This window comes from Suricata suricatta, chromosome 12, assembly GCF_006229205.1.
Source record: "Suricata suricatta isolate VVHF042 chromosome 12, meerkat_22Aug2017_6uvM2_HiC, whole genome shotgun sequence".
Classification (NCBI taxonomy): Eukaryota; Metazoa; Chordata; class Mammalia; order Carnivora; family Herpestidae; genus Suricata; species Suricata suricatta.
In genome coordinates, this window is record NC_043711.1 from 11,094,211 (window position 1) to 11,113,454 (window position 19,244).

At 48.7% G+C, this 19,244-nt stretch overlaps 1 protein-coding gene across 1 annotated transcript; it reads left to right on the plus strand.

Annotated features, from left to right (window-relative positions):
- The first annotated feature begins 5,441 nt into the window (after nt 1–5,441).
- CCDC105 (coiled-coil domain containing 105) lies at nt 5,442–14,243 on the plus strand. Its single transcript, XM_029917680.1, has 7 exons — nt 5,442–6,077; nt 7,111–7,215; nt 12,095–12,293; nt 12,686–12,852; nt 12,988–13,083; nt 13,178–13,291; nt 13,846–14,243. Exons 1-7 carry the CDS (start codon nt 5,508–5,510, stop codon nt 14,080–14,082), a joined length of 1,488 nt encoding a protein of 495 aa, XP_029773540.1. The 5' UTR covers nt 5,442–5,507; the 3' UTR covers nt 14,083–14,243.
- The last annotated feature ends 5,001 nt before the right edge of the window (nt 14,244–19,244 follow it).

A 19,244-nucleotide genomic window follows, 5' to 3' on the forward strand; every position in this document is an offset into this window, starting at 1 on the left:
CTGCAAAAAAAAAAAAAAAAGGAGCTGCTGTAAAACATTCTTCATTATAAAAATCAGAGAGCTAATTTCACAAATATTATTCCCCATTGGGCTGAGTTAGAAATATTTGAACTTTGGTATGTTGGGAGGAGGGAGATGTGTCTGACCATAACTATGCATATGGGGGACGGAGTACAGGGAAATAGCTGGAGTGAAATCAAAACAGGTTCATAACAGATATCTCTGTATGATAAAATTACAGATGATTCTTATTTTCTTCGTTATATTTGTCTGTATTTTACATGCTTTTACACAATGTGTATCTTTTAATTTCATAGCATAAAAACAGGCTATTCTGTTAGCTTAAGAGAGGAATTTGTGTTTGAAACATAAATGAAAAATTTTCCTATCCCTCTGCTCATGGATACAAATGTTGCCAAGGCATTTTCTGACTTTCATCATCTCTGCTCAGCCACACATAGTTGAAATTCTTGGAGTCTGAGAGCTGACCCCAGCCCTACTACGTCTTTCCAGGCACCTATTGTCCTAGTAGGTTCGGGCTGTTATAGCAAAATACTATAGACAGGGTGGCTTACAAGCAACAGAAATCTATTTCTCACAGTTCTGGAGGCTAGGAAATCCCAGGTCAATATGCCAATGGAGCCACTGTCTCATGAGGACTTTCTGGTTCATAGACAGTCAAATTCTCGCTGTCCCTTCCCGTGAAAGAATGAGCAAGGGAGCTCTCGGGGTCTCTCTTACAGGGCACTAATTTCATGGATAAGAGTTCCACCCTTATAACCCAGTCACCTCTCCAAGGCCCCACCGCCTAATACCATCGTATTGCGCATTAGGATTTAACATCCAGAAATATTTGGGACTCTATCAGGTCCCAACCGAGGCTGTGACCAGCAGGCTTTGAAAGTGTGTGTTTGAGGAATGACGGTTCAGTCATTCCTCAAACACACACATATATGTGACAGGCTACAGAAAAGTAGCCATCAGAGCCTGGAACTGGAGATGAGTTTTAGAAGTTGATATAGTCAAAGTTGGGTCAGAAGATGAAAATGGGAAGTTGGCAGATTGAACACTGAACAGTAGAATGCACCAATGCCAAAGGGGCGCCTGGGTGGCTCAGTCAGTTAAGCATCTCACTTCGGCTCAGGTCATGATCTCACAGTCCCTGGGATCAAGTCCCGAATCGGGCTCTGTAATGACAGCCTGGGGCCTAGAGCCTGCTTCAGATTCTGTGTCTCCCTCTCTCTCTGCCCCTCCCCCACTCGCTCTCTGTCTCTCTCAGAATAAAATAATAAAGACCAAAAAAAAATTTTTTTTAAGTTCAAAAATGGTGGGATACATTAGGAGTGTGTTGACCTGAATGGGTTGAGCCAATAAAAAGCCAGAATGGAACAGACCACACCCCCCTCTCATAGCCCTAAGGAATTCCACCAAAGACACTTGTTAGAGCCCTAGTCCTTGGCGGTACGACACAGGAAAGTGTCCACAGGTGTCCCACAGGCAGCTTGGCAGGAACAGTGCCCAATAGAAGTGCTCCGGACACCAGCCAGCAAACCAATCCAGTATAATCCTCTGGTTGGGAAAAGGGAGGCACTCACTGAACAAAGCAAAGGTTGAGTACAGCAGGTTGTCCCAAGTGGACTCTCTCTGGCTCTTTGGGAAGCCCTCTCTGCCCCTCCTGGTATTACAATAGCCCATTCATCTATTCATTCAATTAATAAAAATGAAAGGGAAGCAATTGCATCCTGCTTATTCTATGTCAGCCACCATGTTAAGCTCTTATCTCCCACTCCTTTTTTTTTTTTAATGCTTATTTATTTATTTTGAGAGAGTGTGTGTGAGCAGGGGAGGGACAGAAAGAGAGAGGCTGTGCTGGCAGCACAGATCCTGATGCAGGGCTCAATTCCACAAACCGTGACATCCTGACCTGATCTAAAATCAAGAGTCAGACGCTTAACTGACTGAGTCACCCAGGTGCCCCCAAGCTCTTTTCTCATATTAACTCATTTAATCCATGCCACGATCCTATTATCATAGTCAACAGATGAGGAAATGGAGGCACAGAGAAGTGAGTGACTTGCCCGAGGTCACATAAACAATTAAGTGTCAGAATCACAGTATGAACCCAAGTCATCCAGCTCCAGGATCTTGACCAGGGCACTATCCTGACTCTAGTGAAAATGCGTTGTGACAGATACCATTGGGCCTGGTGACTACGCTAAATCCACATTCCTGTAAGTCCTGGAAACAAGCCTCCGTCACTGAAGGTTACCTGCCTCCGTCACTTCCTGGTGACCCTGCTGGGTCTCCAGCATGGCCAGACTGGGAGGCTTTGGTTGACAGTCTTATTCCTCCCCATTACTGAAAGATACTTTGTTTTTGCAAAGCCAGGGTCATTCATTCCCTCATCATCCTTGCACCTCTCAATCACTTCAGAAGAAAACACATACTCGGCCCTTTAATCATGTATTCATTTAATAAATGTTTACTGAGCACTTAATATGAGCCACAATCTGTACTGGGTCCTAGGTACGGTAGCATATAAGAGAAGGCAAGGTCACTAACCCTCCTAAAACTCATAGTCTGATGGAGAAAATGAACAAAGGAGATAAGAAAAAAAAATCAGGGTCTCCTGGGTGGCTCAATCAGTTGAGTCTGGACTCTTGACTTCGGCTCAGGTCATGATCTAGGCTAGTGGGACTGAGCCCCACATCAGGATCTGCACTAAGCCTGGAACCTGCTTAATATTCTCTCTCTCTCCATCTGCCCCCCTGACTCTCAAATTAAAAACAACGACAACAAATTAAATGTCCATCTATGGGTAAATAAAGTTGTGGTATATAAATATAATGGAATTTGGTCATAAAAAGAAATGAAGAACTGGTACATGATACAGCATGGGCAAACCTTGAAATCATTATGCTAAGAGAAAGAGGAAAGACACAAGGGGTCACGGTATATGATTAATTTACATGAAATAGGAGAACAGGCAAATCCATGGAGACAGAAAGTAGACTAGTTGTTGCCCCAACCTGGCGGGGGGGGGGGGTTCAAACCGGAAGTGACTACTGATGGGTATGAGGTTTTAAATGTTTTGGATAGAGCTGATGGCTACGCAACATCATAAAAATACTACTAAATGCCTCTGAATTGTGCACTTTAACATCACTAATTTTATTTATGAGAATTTCATCTCCAAAGAAAAGGAAAACAAACAAATAAAATGATCACAGCATATGATTGCCATCCATTCCTTCATCGGGTGCATATGAGAACCCACTATATGCATGAGCTGTGCTGGGTCCTTGAGGGAAGGTTTCTTCTAGGAGGGGTGTGGGAGGGGGGACTAAAAAGTAAATAAATGGATAAGAGACTTTCAGGTAGTGAGGAGTGCTATGAAAACACTATGAAGACTGTAAGCCTAGAAGAGCTACTTTTTAAAAAATTTTTTAAACATTTGAGAGACAGAGAGTAAAAGAGAACGAGCAGTGGGAGGGACAGAGAGGAAGGGAGACACAGAATCCAAAGCAGGCTCCAAGTTCTGAGCTGTTAGCACAGAGCCCAATACAGGGCTCAAACCCTCAAACCATGAGATCGTGACCTGAGCCAAAGTCAGATGTTTAACCAACTGAGCCACCCAGGCGCCCCAAGAAAGCTACTTTTGAGCAAGTAGTCCAGGAAGACCTAAGAGGTGAGACCTCCATGAGGGACACCAAGAACCAAGCCAGGGTAAAATCTTAAGGGAAAGAGATCAACCAAAAGATTACAGCAAATGCAAAAGCCCTGGGGCAGGAGTGAGCATGATGTGTTGGAGGAATACAATGACAATCAGGGAAGCTGAGGCACAGTGAGTAGACCAGGGGGTGGGACGCAGCAGACAAATTAGTTCAGGGAAGAGAGAAAAGCCAGATCATGCAGAGCCTTGTCAGTAAAGAGTTCGGACTCTACCCTAAGTACCATGGGATTCACTGAAGGGCTTTAAGTAAGAAAAGGATGTGCTCTACTGTAAAACATAGTGCTGGCTGTGGTGTGGAGAAGGAGTCTGAGAAAGCAGGTATAGGCAGAGAAATCACATGATGAGAGTTGATGATGGCAGTGAGAATAAGAATGTTGGCGGTAGCAATGGAGGAAAGGATGATCATATTGGGGATACATTTTGAAGGGAGTGTAAGGATGCAGGTCTGATTCAAGTTTCCCCTCTGACCTTGAAGGCCAGCTAACACCATTAACATTTCTGGGGGCGGGCCTAAAGATGGAGGTTAAGACTAGTCACACCCTACTGAGGGTCCTAGTCACGCCCTACGTGAGGATTCTGGGTCCACTCTGTAATTGGTAAAAGTTACTGTCAATGATGTGATGCTATAATGATTGGACCCCTGTACCTGTGTCACAATTTCCTGTAACTCCCCTTTCCCAAACTCATAAAAGGCCCTGCCCCGCCATGCTCGGGGCTCCCTCTTGGTGGATCCAGTGTGTTGTTGAAGTCTGTGAGCCCAAGTTTAGGCTGGCCGGGCCTAAATTTGTAATATAGCCCTTTGCTTTTGCATGCGTGATTCGGCCTCCCTGGCGGTCTCTGGTTTTTGGGGGCGATATTAAAATCTGGGTACAACAGGAGGGCTGGCAGAATTTGTGGTTGGGTTGGATGCAGACACGAAAAATTAAGGAAGCTTCTAAGTTTTCGACATAAGCAACTGGGGTGGATGGTGGGCCTAGCTATCAGGTCAAGCAAAACTAGTGGAGTAAAAGATTGGGGAGATTCATCAAAAGTTTGATTTTAGTCCTGTTGAGTTTGAGGTGCCTACCAAATGCTCAAATAAACATGTCGCTGCTAGAAAGAAACAAACAGAGGGCGCCTGCAGGCTCAGTTGGCTAAGCATCCGACTTCAGCTCACGTCCTGATCTCCTAGCTAGTGAGTTCCAGCCCTGCATCAGGCTCTGTGCAGACAGCTCAGTGCCTGGAGCCTCCTTTGGAGTCTGTGTCTCCCTCTCTCTGTCCCTCCCCTGCTTGTGCTCTGTCCCTCTCTCCTTCAAAAATAAATAAAAATTTTAAAAATTAAAAAAAGAAAGAGGTTTTTAGGATAGTGATATTTAAGCTCAGTCCTGAAGATGGAAAAGAGCCACCCCTGGGAAGAACATGGAAAGGAGGATGCCACCCACAAGGAACAGCAAATCCGAGACTTTGACAAGGTGGGAAGGAACGCTCCCCAGAGCTGGAAGGAGGTCTGTGTTGGGGGGGGGGGGGGGCGGAGTAGTATAGAAGCACCAGGGAGAGATGTGCTAAGTGAGGTCGGCTTTCTGGAGGAGCCAGGATTCCAAGCCATGTTCCAAAGCAATGAGTCCATCCACGCCTCTCTCCAGCCTTTCCCCTCCCCCACGGATGGAACTCCGCTCGGTTGCCAACGTCGCCATGGTGATGGGGACTCTGTTTCACTCGCTGTTCCGGTCAGGAAGGAGCTGCACGTCTTTGGGAGTCCCTCCCTCTCCCCGCGGGGAGATACCAAGCGGGGACCATGCCCGTGTGGATCCACCCAGCTGAGTGCAGCCAGGACACGCGTGTTGGGGCTCCGGCATGGCGCGAGGCGGCCTTGGCCACCATGCAGAAGGCGCGCAAGCTGACCGACCGCTGCGGAAAGGAGGCAGTGACCATGTGGCAACCCAAGGACTGCGTGAGGGACCCGCACGTGGCGCACCACCTCTGCCGCGCTGCCTACACCCAGCCCTGGCGCTTCCGCGTGGAGATGCTCCAGGCCGGCTGCACCGTGGAGAAGCCGCCGCCGGGCGAGGGCGTCACGCTGTGGAAGGGCAAGATGAAGCCTCCCGCCTGGTACGCCCGGCTGCCGCTCCCCCTGCACCGCGACGCGCGCGCCCTGCAGACCGCCGAGGTGGTGCACGCGCACGCGCGCGGGGCGCGCCTCACCGCCGCCCGCCTGTGCCGAGCGCAGCACCAGATCAATGGGCAGCTGCGGCTGCTGCAGCGCCAGCGCCAGGCTACCGACCGCAGGCTCAGCGAAGTCCGCAAAGGCCTGCTTATTAACCAGCAGAGCAGCAAGCTTCGGGGCTACAGGCCCAAGTCTGAGAAGGTGGGACCCTGCCCCCTGCCCCAGGCCCAGTCGCAGACACCGAGTCCTCAGCTCCCAGATTGATACCCGGCCTGAGAAAACTCCTCCCCATAGAGAGAGCACCCACCTCCACCGCAGGCGAGTCAGGGCACCAGAAGATGAGGACCCTCCTGAGTTGAGGTGCCTCGATTCTGAGTCCAGAAGGTGGGACCCTCCCAGGGGCATGAGATCCTCAAAGCCCAGTGAAAACGCACCCCAAGCTCCCCTCGCTGAGGACAGTGGGTGATGTCCTGGTCCCAACCCTTGAAACTCTCTTCAAAATGTCTTTTAAGGCCCCGGTCCTCCCCCTCCTCTCACTGAGAGAGTGAGAACCCCTCCCCAGGCCTCATCTGGGGAGAAAGGAACAGGTCCTGCCTACAGGTTGAGACCCTCAAACTCTGAGTCCCTGCACCTGCACCCCTGCACCCCAGCCAGAGAAAGAGTGAGACCCCGAGTCTCAGCCCTGGTGACACCCTCCCCCTAAAGTGAAACCGCAGACCCTCACCCCTTAAGGCGGGGAACGTTCTAGCCTCCTTTCGGGGGAGATGAGACCTCGCACACCAGGTGGGATTCCTACTCCCAGCCCCCATATCCAGATAGTAAAAACCCCAAATGACAAATCCTCATCGTCCCTATGGTGAAACAGATCTCTCCATTTCTAGCCAGGGAGGGAGGATAAGACCATCACCAAAGAAGGGAGACTGCCAGCCCCAGGGAATGAGAACCCCCCCCCCCAAAGTTAAGCCACCTTCATCCCAGCTCACTGGACTCCTACCTGTAAAACAGAGAAGCTCCCGGTCCCACTCTCTAAAGGGTAAGACAGCCCACTGAGTGAGAGTTCCCTGAAAGAATAAAGCCTTCTCAGAGTGAGCTCCCCAAAGGGCAAGAGCATCCCCCAACTCCATCCTCCAAACCCCCTAGTTTACAAACTTGGCAAACCCTCTAGGACCCTGGAAGGAGGAAATCTCCCTCCGGCCCTCTCAAAGGTGTGAGAGATTCTCTCCTTGTTTGCTAGGTCCCTGACAAAGCTGACAGCATGCTTACCTGGGAGAAGGAGGAACTAAAGAGCATGAAAAGGAAGATGGAAGAAGATATGGAAAAATCCGAGGACCTGCTCAAGGTTGGGAATACCTCGGGCCAAGTTAAGAGGGCCGAAGGTGGATCTAAACAGGGGAACTGCTCTGACCTTGGGGACCGTAGCCACAACAAACCCTCAATCCACATCCCTGCCCACCCTAACCTCACACTCACTGTATTTCCACTTTGTGAAATGGGGGAAACTGAGGCTCTGAGAGATGGACTTAGGCCTCAAAATAACAATGAACAGCCGTCTGAGCTGAGCCCTGTGCAGTCAGTAGTTAACTTCTTAAAACACTCCTGTGAAATAGAAACTATGATCCCCTCATTAAAGAGGAAAACTGAGACTCGGAGAGACACAGACTCACCCAAGGCACGGGCTGGCCAATGGCAGGGCTGTGGCTTAAGCTCAGGTGTCTTTTTGCTTTCCATCCTTATTAAGATATAATTGACAATTTAAAATTTATATACGTAAGGTGGACAACTTGATTATTTGATGTCCATAAACATTATGAAGTAATCACCATGGTCAAGGTAATTAACATATCCATCACCTCACATAGTTACCTTTATGTACGTGTGGGAGAACACTTAAGATCTAAACTCAGCAAATTTCAATTATAAAACACAATATTGTTATCTATAGTCACATTATTCTATGTTAGATCTCCAGAAATTAAGCATCTTGTGTAACTGAAGCTTTGTGCCCCTTGACCAACATCTCCCCATTTCTCCCTCCACCCAGGGCCTGCCAACCCCCATTCTATGCTCTGCTGCCATAAATTTGACTGTTTTAGATTCTGCATATAAGTGAAATCTTTCTCAGAATGAAATCTGGCCATTTGTAGCAAAGTGGATGGACCTCGAGGGTGTCATGCTAAGTGAAATAAGTCAGGCAGAGAAGGACAAATACCATATGTTTGCACTCATAGGTCTAACAGGAGAAACCTAACAGAGGGCCATAGAGAGAGGAAGGGGGAAAAGGAGTTGAGATATCAATGTTTTAATTATTAATACATTTATATCATATAATTAATATTATAATAGTGTATATATCATGTTGTTCCTTATTCTCTCACCTGTCAACAGGCATTTAGATTGTTTCCATGTTGTTGGCTATTGTAAATAATGCTGAAATGAATATGGGAGTGCCGATATCTCTTTAGGGTCCTGATTTTCTTTGGATATATACCCAGAAGTGGGAGAACCACCTTGTGATTCAGCTCAGATGTCTTGAGCCTAGCTCTTTACATGTAATATGTGCTCAATCTTTGTCAGCTCCAGCCAGAGATGGTCTCTCACTACATCCTTCACTCTTGCAACAAGGATTTCTTTATGAGAGCACTAATGGAGATGAAAGAGCAGCCAAGTTTGATGGAGCCCTTGGGACTGGTTAAAGTTAGCTGGTAATTTGTGTGTGCTTTAACTAATCTATTTAATAAATATTAATCCAGTACCCTGGTGTCTGGACACCATGCTTGGCATCGAAGACAAAGTAATGAAGAGGATAGAGATGGCCTTGCCCTCACAGAGTTCACATTATAAGGACATTCAAATTAGGGACAGACAAGGGTGGTGGGTGAAGTTGGGAGAGGAAATTTAGGAGCTGGTGGACCACTGTCCGTGGTGCTGAATCTTAACTGTGCTCACCCACCACACCCCCAGACCACTGTCATATTCTTTTAAATCTGGTGAGTCCTGAAAAACTCCTTTGAGAAAGTCTGAAGCTGACAAAGGAGAAATCCTTGAGGTTGGGCCCAGTAGGGAAGGGTTTACAAGAGAGAAAGGCGAATGGAGAGATAGGAAAAAATAGACATAGATGGAAATTGAGAAGGACCACTGGAGAGCTTTAATGTACACATTTCTGAAGAAAAATGCTTACCACCAAACAGACATGTCTCAACTTAATGAATTCAAATTGGCACTCAAAAATTTCCCAGGGATCTCATTGTGTGTGTCTAGAAAGCTTGTTGTCCTTGTCCATTGGATAAGTTATTTCATACTTTCTTTCTTCAGACCTCTTCAGATCTCTGCTTTCTTCATTTTCAATGAATGATCCCAGTGCATGAGAGCCATGGAAGGGAACCTCATTATTCCTCTACCAGTGCATAATTCCATCTACCTCTGCACCCGCCTTCTCCCCCATTCTCTTGTATCACCAATATTTCCATCTTTATTGAATCATTCTCACCAGTGAACAAATGAGGAATTATTCTCTATTGGGTGCAGATCTGTTTGGGGTGATTAAAAAAATCCTGGAAATGGACAAATGGTGGTTGTTGTACATTACTGTCACTGAACTGTATGCTTAAAATGGTTTAAATGGCAAATTTTGTTATGTCTATTTTACCACAATACAAAACAAAAACAAAAACAAAACCTCTAGATCCCACACTCCCCTCTAGGTAATCCCCATTTCTCTGATCTACTCACTAACCAGTCTTGTCTGCACATGTTGACCCTGTCATTTCTTTTTTTTAATGTTTATTTATTTTTAAGAGAGACAGAGAGACAGAGCACGACCAGGGGAGGGGCAGAGAGAGGGAGCCAGAATCTAAAGCAGGCTCCAGGCTCTGAGCTGTCAGCACAGAACCCAATGCAGGGATTCGAATTCAAGAACCATGAGATCATGACTGGAGCTGAAGTCAGACACTTAACTGACTGAGTCACCCAGGTGCCCCGACCCTGTCACTTCTTTGGGACAGGAATTGGATCAGTTTTCCCCACTGCATCCCTACTCCCTGATACACTGCCCAGCATACAGGAGGGGCTTGATGAATATTTGAGTCAATGAATGAAAGACTTTTAAAATCTATTTTGTACTCAAATGGTTGAATCCCAAAGATACAATATTTAGCAAAAGAAGCTAGACATAAAGTACACACTATATGGTTCCATTTATATAAAGTTCTAGATTTCAAAGGCAATTTTTTGAGGGACCAGATAGTAAATATCTTAGGTTTTGTGTGAAATCCAGTCTCTGTCACAACTACTCAGTTAGGCCAGTGTAGGGGCGTCTGGGTCATGATCAGGTCATGATCTCACAGTTTGTGAATTTGAGCCCCGCATCAAGTTCTCTGCTGCCAGCACAGAGCCCACTTCCAGTTCTCTGCCCCCCTCTCTCTGCCCCTTCCCACTGGTGCTCTCTCTTTGTGTCAAAAATAAATATTTTTTAAAGTTAGGTCAGGGTAGCACAAAACAGACAGAGACAATACATGAAAAAGTGCAGCTGTAATCCAATAAAGTCCTGTTACAAAAAGAGGCAGCCAGTCCATAGGCTGAAGCTTATGGACATTTTTTTAATAGTTTATTGTCAAATTGGTTTCCATACAACACCCAGTGCTCTTCCCCATAAGTGCCCTCCTCCATCACCACCACGTCTTTCCCCCCTCCCCCTTCCCCTTCAACCCTCAGTTCATTTTCAGCATTCAATAGTCTCTCAAGTTTTGCATCCCTCTCTCTCCCCAACTCTCCCTCTTCCCCTCCCCCTGGTCTTCCATTAGGTTTCTCCTGTTTTCCTGTTAGATCTATGAGTGCAAACATATGGTATCTGTCCTCTGCCTGACTTATTTTGCTTAGCATGACATCCTCAAGATCCATCCACTTTACTTATGGACATTTTAAGAAACAAGCAAGAGGCACCTGGGTGGCTCAGTCAGTTCAGCATCTAACTCTTGGTTTCAACACAGGTCGTGATCTCACAGCTTCTTCATGGGTTCAAGCCCCACATCAGGCTCCATATGGCAATGTGGAGCCTGCTTGGGATACTCTCTCTCTCTCTGCCCTTCCCCCACTCATGCTGTCTCTGTCTCTCTCAAAATAAACAAATAAACTTAAAAAAAAAAAAAAAAAAAAGAAACAGGCAAAACTAACCTGCAGGACAGCTTAGTGGAGAGGATGGTAGAGGCACCAGAAACATTTCCGGGATGATGGAAATATTCTATATTTTGAGGAGGGTGGTGTTTATGTGGGTATATATAAGTAGGTGTGTATATACACACACACACATATATATGTATATACATATATATATTTCAATATAACATTCAAATAACTGCAAGTATCAAAGAAATGCGATATGCTTCATTTTATTTTTTTTAATTTTTTAACATTTATTCATTTTTGAGAGACTGAGAGAGACAGCATGAGTGGGTGAGGGGCAAAGAGAGAAGGAGACACAGAATTCTAAGCAGGCTCCAGGCTCTGAGCTGTCAGCACAGAGCCCGTCGCGGGGCTCGAACCCATGAACCATGAGATCATGACCTGAGCCAAAGTCAGACGCTTAACCGACTGAGCCCCCTTAGGTGCCCCAATATACCTCATTTTGTAATGGTGGAAGTCAGGTTTGAATGGGAGCAGGAGTTCAGGGGAAATAGACGCCGGTGGGGGAGATACTCTGAGGACAGCAGAAGGCTCCTGCTACTAATTAGAGCAAAGGAGGAGAGACCCTGAAGCTAGGGGCGGGGATCAGCCCTAAATGGATCTGAGGGGCAAAGGGCTGGCACAGGAAGACTGTTGGAGTAGATACTGCCAGTGCTGCCTCTCTTCTTTATAGATGGGGCATTTGATGGGAGCGGGGGCTTTCTGGGGGTGCCAGAGCAAAGCTAGGCACAGAAGCCATGAAGAAAATGACACCTAGGACATGGAAGCTGCCATCAGCCCATACTGCTCTTCCCCTCTCCATCCAGGGATCACTGAAGGCTTCAGGACAATGGGACAATGGGAGTGGGGGTGGGGGGAGGATGTCTGAACTTCCACTTAGAAATCAAATCTTTCTGCCTGCAAGGACAACTGGAGAAGGTCCGTTTGAAGGTGGAGACGTTGTACAGCCTCCAGCAGAGAAATCGCTTCCAGCCACCTCTCCCAACCTCCCAGCTCACTCTTTGCCTTTTCCTCTGCCTCCTTCTGCTTCCTCCTCCCAGGCCCTGGCCTCCTGCCGAGACACTCTGGCCTTCTGCTGTAAGGAGAGGCTCCAGGCTGTGGACCTAATGAACCAGCCGCTGGATAAGGTTCTGGAGCAGGCTGGCCGCCACTCCTGGGTGAACCTCTCCCGCATCCCTTCCCCGTGCTCTCAGGGCCAGAAAACACCGCCTCCAGACCCTGTGGGCACCTATACCCCAGGTAGGCCTCCACAGAAAGGAGTGCACTACAATAGATACCCTTGGGTGCCCACTCCTCCACTTGTCAGCCACTGCTATCCCTGGGGAACAGCTCCCCCTAGTGAGGGGGCTGAGAGCCCGTCTCCACTGAGCACACGTTTTTGATTCGCTCTTCCTCAGGGACACCCCTGCTTCCCACACAGTCTCCCATGCGAGCACTCGCTCAATCAGTCGGGGACACTACTTATACTAACTCTTCCCCTGGACTTTCGTTAGGTCCTTCAGTAAAGTCCCTTCGCCCAGGGCCCAACACAACTTGAAAATAGAGGAGGGCGACTCAGAAAGCCAGGGTCGCCAGGCTCTGGGGAAAGGAGGCCTTGAATCCCCCGAGTGTCCCCCACCCACCCCCCGCAGAGTGCGCCACAGCGCTGTACGAAGCCAAGCGACTGTTGATGGAGTCCAAGGACACCTTGCTGGAGATGGCAAAGAACGAGGAAGACCTCCGGGAGCAGCAACATCAGATCAGCGATCGCGTGTGCGCCTCGCTGGCGCAGAAGATGCGCGAGACCTTGGAGCTGAAGGTGGGCGCTGCGGACGCGACTCCCGGGTTGGTGGCGGGAGGCTAGGGTGGACTTCGTGGGACTACAGAGAGGGGGACGCGGGAGCAGAGGAGCCAGGAAGCCACTGTGACTTCTCTGTGCTCCCACCCCACCCAGGAAATAATGAATATGACCCTAGGACTAATGAGGGGAACTATCCATCGATGCACGAAATTCAACCAGGAAATGTACATCACTCGCGGCCTCATCAAGGTGTGCTTTGGCGCCAGAATGTGCGGGGTTGGGACCAGGGTCGCTCACCTGGCCTGGGCAGGGCCTCACTGCTCCGCACACCACTCTCTGCCAGGGTCCTCTGTCAAAATGTCACATGGAGACTCGAGAGAAGCTGGACAGACCCCTGGTTCGAGTGTACCAGAGACACGTGGGCACCCAACTCCCCGAAGCCACACGCCTGGCCCAGGTAGGCTCCTCCATGGCCCCCTCCGCGCCTCCCCGCCCTCTGTAGGCGCAGCCCCATCCGGATAGGACTGCTTCCTCCATCCCACCTGACCCAGGTAAGACCACCTCACCCAGCTCGGTCAGTCCTTCAGCTCTCTCTCAGGAGGAGGCCCTCCAGTACCCACACCTGTCTCCGAAAAAGTGCCCACCTCACTCCCTCTTGATAAGGCCCTGTCTCAGCCTAGCTGCTTCTGGCACATCTGGCCCAGAGGCTCGCCCTCTCCCAGGCCCGCCCGCCCCTCGCTCTCCGGGTGCTTCCCCCCCTCCCCCGAACCCCGCCCCGTTTCGGGTTCCCTTTCCAGCATTTCTGGCCCAAGTGTGTGCCCCCGCCCCCACCCTCCGATCTCTTCGAGCCTCTTCCCAGGAGGGGACCTTCCGCAAGCACGCGTGGCCCAAGTGTGTCCCTCCCCTTCTGAGGCCGGACCGTGTGCTCCTTTCCCACGCACCCTGGCCCGGGCATGCTAGCCCACCCCAGGTAGTGCCCTGCTGCCAGCTCAGGCCCGGCCCCCTCCCCAGGGCACTGACAAGCTGCAGCGCCACATCACGCGGACAGAGAAAAACCTGAAGGAGCTGCTGGACAAGCGCCAGAACCTTGCCGGGAGCCTCAACTGCAAGACGTTGGGGTACGAGGTGGACTACAACGTGGTGCGCCTGCGCCTCCGCCAGCAGCACCCGCGCGTGTACTGCGAGCAGGCGCAGCGCCCGGTCAGTGACTGGGACCCGCGTACGCCGCCCGGCGCTGCCCGCAAGTGACACGCTGGCCCTGCGCCCCAGCCATTCCGCGCAGTTCTTCCCGGGCCTACGGAGCACAGACTTGGCAGCTCCATGGCCCGCCCTCCCTCTCACCTTATCCTACCCTGCCCCTAAGCATCCTCCAGCAGAACTATAATTAAAAATGACAATAATTACCATTTGTTAGGCACCTACTGTATATCAGTCACTTAGCCTGCAACACCTGATGAGCAGTGGATGCTGGGAGTTAACAGGCAGGAATTGGGCTACAGATTTCTGGGACTCAAATCCCAGCCTCCCAAATTCAAGCTGTGTGGCCTTGGGCAACTCACTGTCCCTCCCTGGCCTCAGAGTCTTCACCTGCACAATGGAAAGGGTTACAGTACCCACCTCAAAGGCTTGTGGTAAGGATAGGTGAGTTCACGGGTAAGGCCTGTAGGAATGGTGGCAGCCCAATGTTACACAGGTAGGAAGCAGAAGAGCTGAAATTTTAATCCCTGAGTCTAAAACCTGTACCCTGAACAAAACTCAAGGCTCCCCTCTGTCCTCCTCTCTTAGATGATTGCAGCCCCCCACCACCAACTTGCTTCTGTTATTAACACCACACACACACACACACACACACACACACACACCCAGAATATAACTACCAGAAAGAATGAGAATTCACTGAATTTGGGCAGGATGTAGGAAAACCTCGATAGATAGCACAGGACCAAGGTGCTGGTAATTGTGGAGAGCCACCTTTGCCACTCCTAAATCTGAAGGCACAAGGTAGTCCAGCCTGACAGTGCTGCCTTGTGGATGCAGGAGAAATAAATGCCCCACCCAGCTCTCTCCATTGGCCAGTGTCCCCTATTGGTTGAAGTCAAAGAGAAAGGGAACCCATTGGTGCCTGCCATATATGCTCCGGACCACAGAGCTGCCATCACCCTGCTGACTTTTGAGCCTCTTGCAGATCCTTCCTGGGGCTGGGAATTTCCCCTGCGGCTTTGTCCATCCATCATGCCCCAAAACCTTACAGAGGGATGCAAGTACTGCTTTTGCATACAATGCCTTACACTCCGGGCTGCAATCTGCCACCCTTATCCTTGGCTGACACAGCCCCAGTTTGTCACTTCTGCTCACCCACGATTCCCCAACAGTGCTTGCATAATCCCCTAGGTTGCCTCAGAGCTGAGGTTTCAGCTGCTGCCCCAGGTCACGTCATGGGCACCCAGGGAGGCTCTCAGTGACACTATAACATGGTGTCATCATCCCACGGTAGAGATGAAGAAACAGATTCCAAGCAGTGGCAAGAGGTTAAGTCTGGACTTTAAAAGTGTTGGGGATGCCCCTACATGGGGTTACGCCGCTGTCCAGAAGGAAGGTTTGCGCACTATCTGCATGAGGTCATCTACAGTGCCTGTCAATAATGCACACTTGGGGGGACCACACTCCAGACCTCCAGAATCTGAACCTCGGGGGGCAGAAGCTGGGCATATATATGCTTTTCTAAAGAGTTTCCCAGGAAGTCTGATGTACACCAATGCTTGAAATGCATGCTTGGGGTGCCCATGGCTCAGTCGGTTAAGCGTCCGGCTTCAGCTCAGGTCATGATCTCATGGTTCGTGGGTTCGAGCCCCGCGTCGGGCTCTGGAGCCTGCTTCGGATTCTGTGTCTCCCTCTCTCTCTTCCCCTCCCCTGCTCACTGTCAGTCTCTGTCTCTCAAAATAAAGACATAAAAAACTTAAAAAAAAAAAAAAAAAAGAACTGCATTTTCTCCTTGCTGCCAACTTCCCAGGGCTGACTTCTGCATGGGCCGCAGCAGACACTAATGGAGAGACTGGAGAGACCCCTGAAAATGTTTTCACTTTAATTTCTTCTAAAGTCAGGAAAAAATATGAATATATAATGCTTAATATTACATATTATCTATACTACATACAATTTATGTTATATATCGTGTAATATATGACATAAATATTAAAATTAAAATTATTGAAACTACAAATCTAACCTGGATTATATTCATCTTTATGCCAATGTAAGTGTTTATTTTAACTTTTTTATTGCGGTAAAACACACAACACAAAACTTACCGGCTTAACCATTTTTAAGTGCACAGCTCAGTGGCATTAAGCTCATTCACATAGGGGCTGTCACCACCATCCGTCTCCAGAACGTTTTTCATCCTGCAAAGCCAAGTCTCCGTCCCCATTAAATACTGACTCTGTACCACCCCTCCTCCTGCCCCTAACTCCCACCGTCTACTTTGTCTCTAATTTTGACCACTCTGGGAACTTCATATAAGTTATACCAATGCAGTTGTCAAATAATTCTTTCATTTTATTTTTATGAGGGGAGGGGCCCACAGGTGAAAGTGCCTCAGACCCTCAAAAGCCTTTGAACTTCTGCCTTAGATATTGGTCACATCCCTGTGTCACTCAGTCCATGTAATTCAGTAGCATCAACTGAGGCCAGGACTATGCTGAGCCCTAGGAGATGTATTTTGCAATCAAACGCCTGTTGACTTTACACCTAATAATTTTTTTAAGTTTGTTTTTTTAGTCATCTCTACACCCAACATGGGGCCCAAACTCACAATTCTGAGATCAAGAATCACATGCTCTTCCAACGGAGCCAGCCAGGTGCCCCTACTCCTAATAATTTTAAATCTGTCTGGTTTTCGCCATCCCCTGCCCCACACACACCCCTACTTCCAAGTCCAAGGCACCACTACCACCATGCATTGCTCCTAGAAGACAGTCCTACTGTCTTCGTCCACTCAGGCTGCTATAACAAAATACCACACCTGGGGGGCTTATAAACAGCAGGGCTTTGTTTCTCACAGTTCTGGAGGCTGGGAAGTCCAAGATCAAGGCACCAGCATGGTCACATTCTGGGGGACCCCCTTCCTGGTTCACAGCTGGTTCCTTCTCACTATGTCCTCACGTGGAAGAATGGGCAAAGGAGCTCTGTGGGGTCTCTTTTATAAGGACATTAGTCCCATTTACTAGGGCTCCACTCTCAGGACCAAATCGCCTCCCAAAGGGCTCGCCTCCGAATGCCATCATCTTTGGGGGTTAGGAGTTCAACATATGAGTTCTGGGGGGACACAACCATTCAGACCACATCCATCTAACCTCACTGCCTGATCCCTTCCTGCTCTGCCACCTTTTCAGGCAACTCTCCCCCACCACGCCCCACCCCTTGCTTCCAATGCTTTTCAGCTCTGCCCTTTTCATTTCTGTATCTGTTTCTTGTTGCCACTGTACCGAACTACTGCAAACTTAGAGGCTCAAAACAATGCGAATTTAGATCTTACAGTTTCACGAGTCAGAAGTCTGAAGTGGATTTCATCTGGCCAAAGTCAAGGTGTCAGCAAGGCCACGATTCCTCCGGAGGCTCTAGCGGAGAACCCATCTCCTTGTCTCCACCTTCCAGAGACACCAGCCTCCTTCCTTGGCTTGTGGCTCTTCCTCCATATTCTCAGCCATAGCAGCATCTTTAAATCTCTCTCTGATTGACTCCTTATGTATGTCATCACTTCTCCCTCTGACCCTGACCCCTTTGCCTGCTGCTGCTTATGAGGAGCCCTGTGATTACATTGGACCCACCCAATAATCCAGAATTATCTCCCAATCTCAAGTCTTGGTGTATCTGTAGTGTCCCTTTTCCCACGTAAGGTGACAGTCACAGGTTCCAGGGAATTGGACGTGGACATCTTTGGGGGTAATGGTGGGGGGCATTATTCAGCCTACCAGGTTCTTCCACATACGAAACTTTCTTCCGTCTCTGAGCATTTGCACACATTACTCCCTCTGCTTAGAAAATTCTAAGTGTTACATCAGTGAATGGAAGTTATACCATTCATGTTATTCATACATGCAAAGCATGTAGTTAACTGTTTAAGAACATGGGTTATAAAGATGTTTCTAAGAATGTTACTTGTGGGACACCTGGGTAGCTCAGCTACCTGAGCATCCGACTCTTGATTTCCGCTCAGTGGGATGGAGCCCCAGTCAGACTCTGCACTGACACCATGGAGCCTGCTTGGAATTCTCTTTCTCCCTCTTTCTGCCCCTCTCCAATCTCTCTCTCTCCCTCTCTCCCAAAATAAGTGAATGAATGTTTAAAAAAAGAAAGAATGCAACTTGCAAGCTGCACTAAGAGGAAAAAAAGAAAAGAAATTTATCTTCCTACCCATTTTCCTGTGTAACATCTTCAGTTTCCCTGGCCCTATATTCTAGGTCAAAACCCAAGTCATACATTCCAGTGGAACCCTGCACTTTTCCTTCATAACCCTCAAATCCTTTGTGTGTGACAGTCTGGTGACTGTAAGCTCCCTGAGGGTACTGCTTTAGTGTGGGGTGTTCTGGAAGCAGACCCAAAGCAAGGCTTCAAGTGTAAGAAGTTTATCAAGAAGGCGATCCCAGGAAGCCCTAGGTTAGAAGCAGGGCAGTGATGCAGGGAGAGAAGGCAGCCAGTAACAGGTGTCAAATAAGTTAGCGCCATGGGCAACAGAGACTCAGTCCTCTTGGGGACTTCTCAGAAGTCATGGAGACCACATGTCTCATTTACTCCAATCAAGGGGTAAGGGATTGATTGAAGGCAGCTCTGGGAAGATGGGGGGGGGGGATCTACCCAGTTTCAATGGCCCAAGATAGCCCTCAGGCAAGGAGTCACTGGGATTAGCAGTTGGGAAGGCCAGTGCAGTGTGCCTCGGAATGGTGCCAAGGGGATTTGGGTGGGGCACCAACAACGCCTGCTGCACGGAAGGGTTGTATCTGTCTGATTCCCTCTGTATCCCCAGTACCTGGCACACAGCAAACATGGGGCAAATATTTCTTACATGAATCAGTGAACGAATCAATGGATTAACTTAAAGTCTGCAGAGTGTTCCTATATGCTTTGCCTTACTTAATGTTCAGTTTTAGGAATGGAAAGTTTCCAGGCACCTGGGCGGCTCAGTTGGTTGAGCGTCCGACTCCTGATTTCAGTGATCTCATCGTTCATGAATTTGATCCCCACATCAGGCTCTGCTGACAGCATGGAGCCTGCTCGGAATTCTGTCTCTCCCTCTCTCTCTCTCCGGCCTTCCCTCACTAGTGTTCTAAATAAATAAATAAACTTTTTTAAAAAAGAAAAAGAAATGGAAAAGGTCCTTGGTAATTGTCCAGCTCACCCCAACTTTTCTGGTT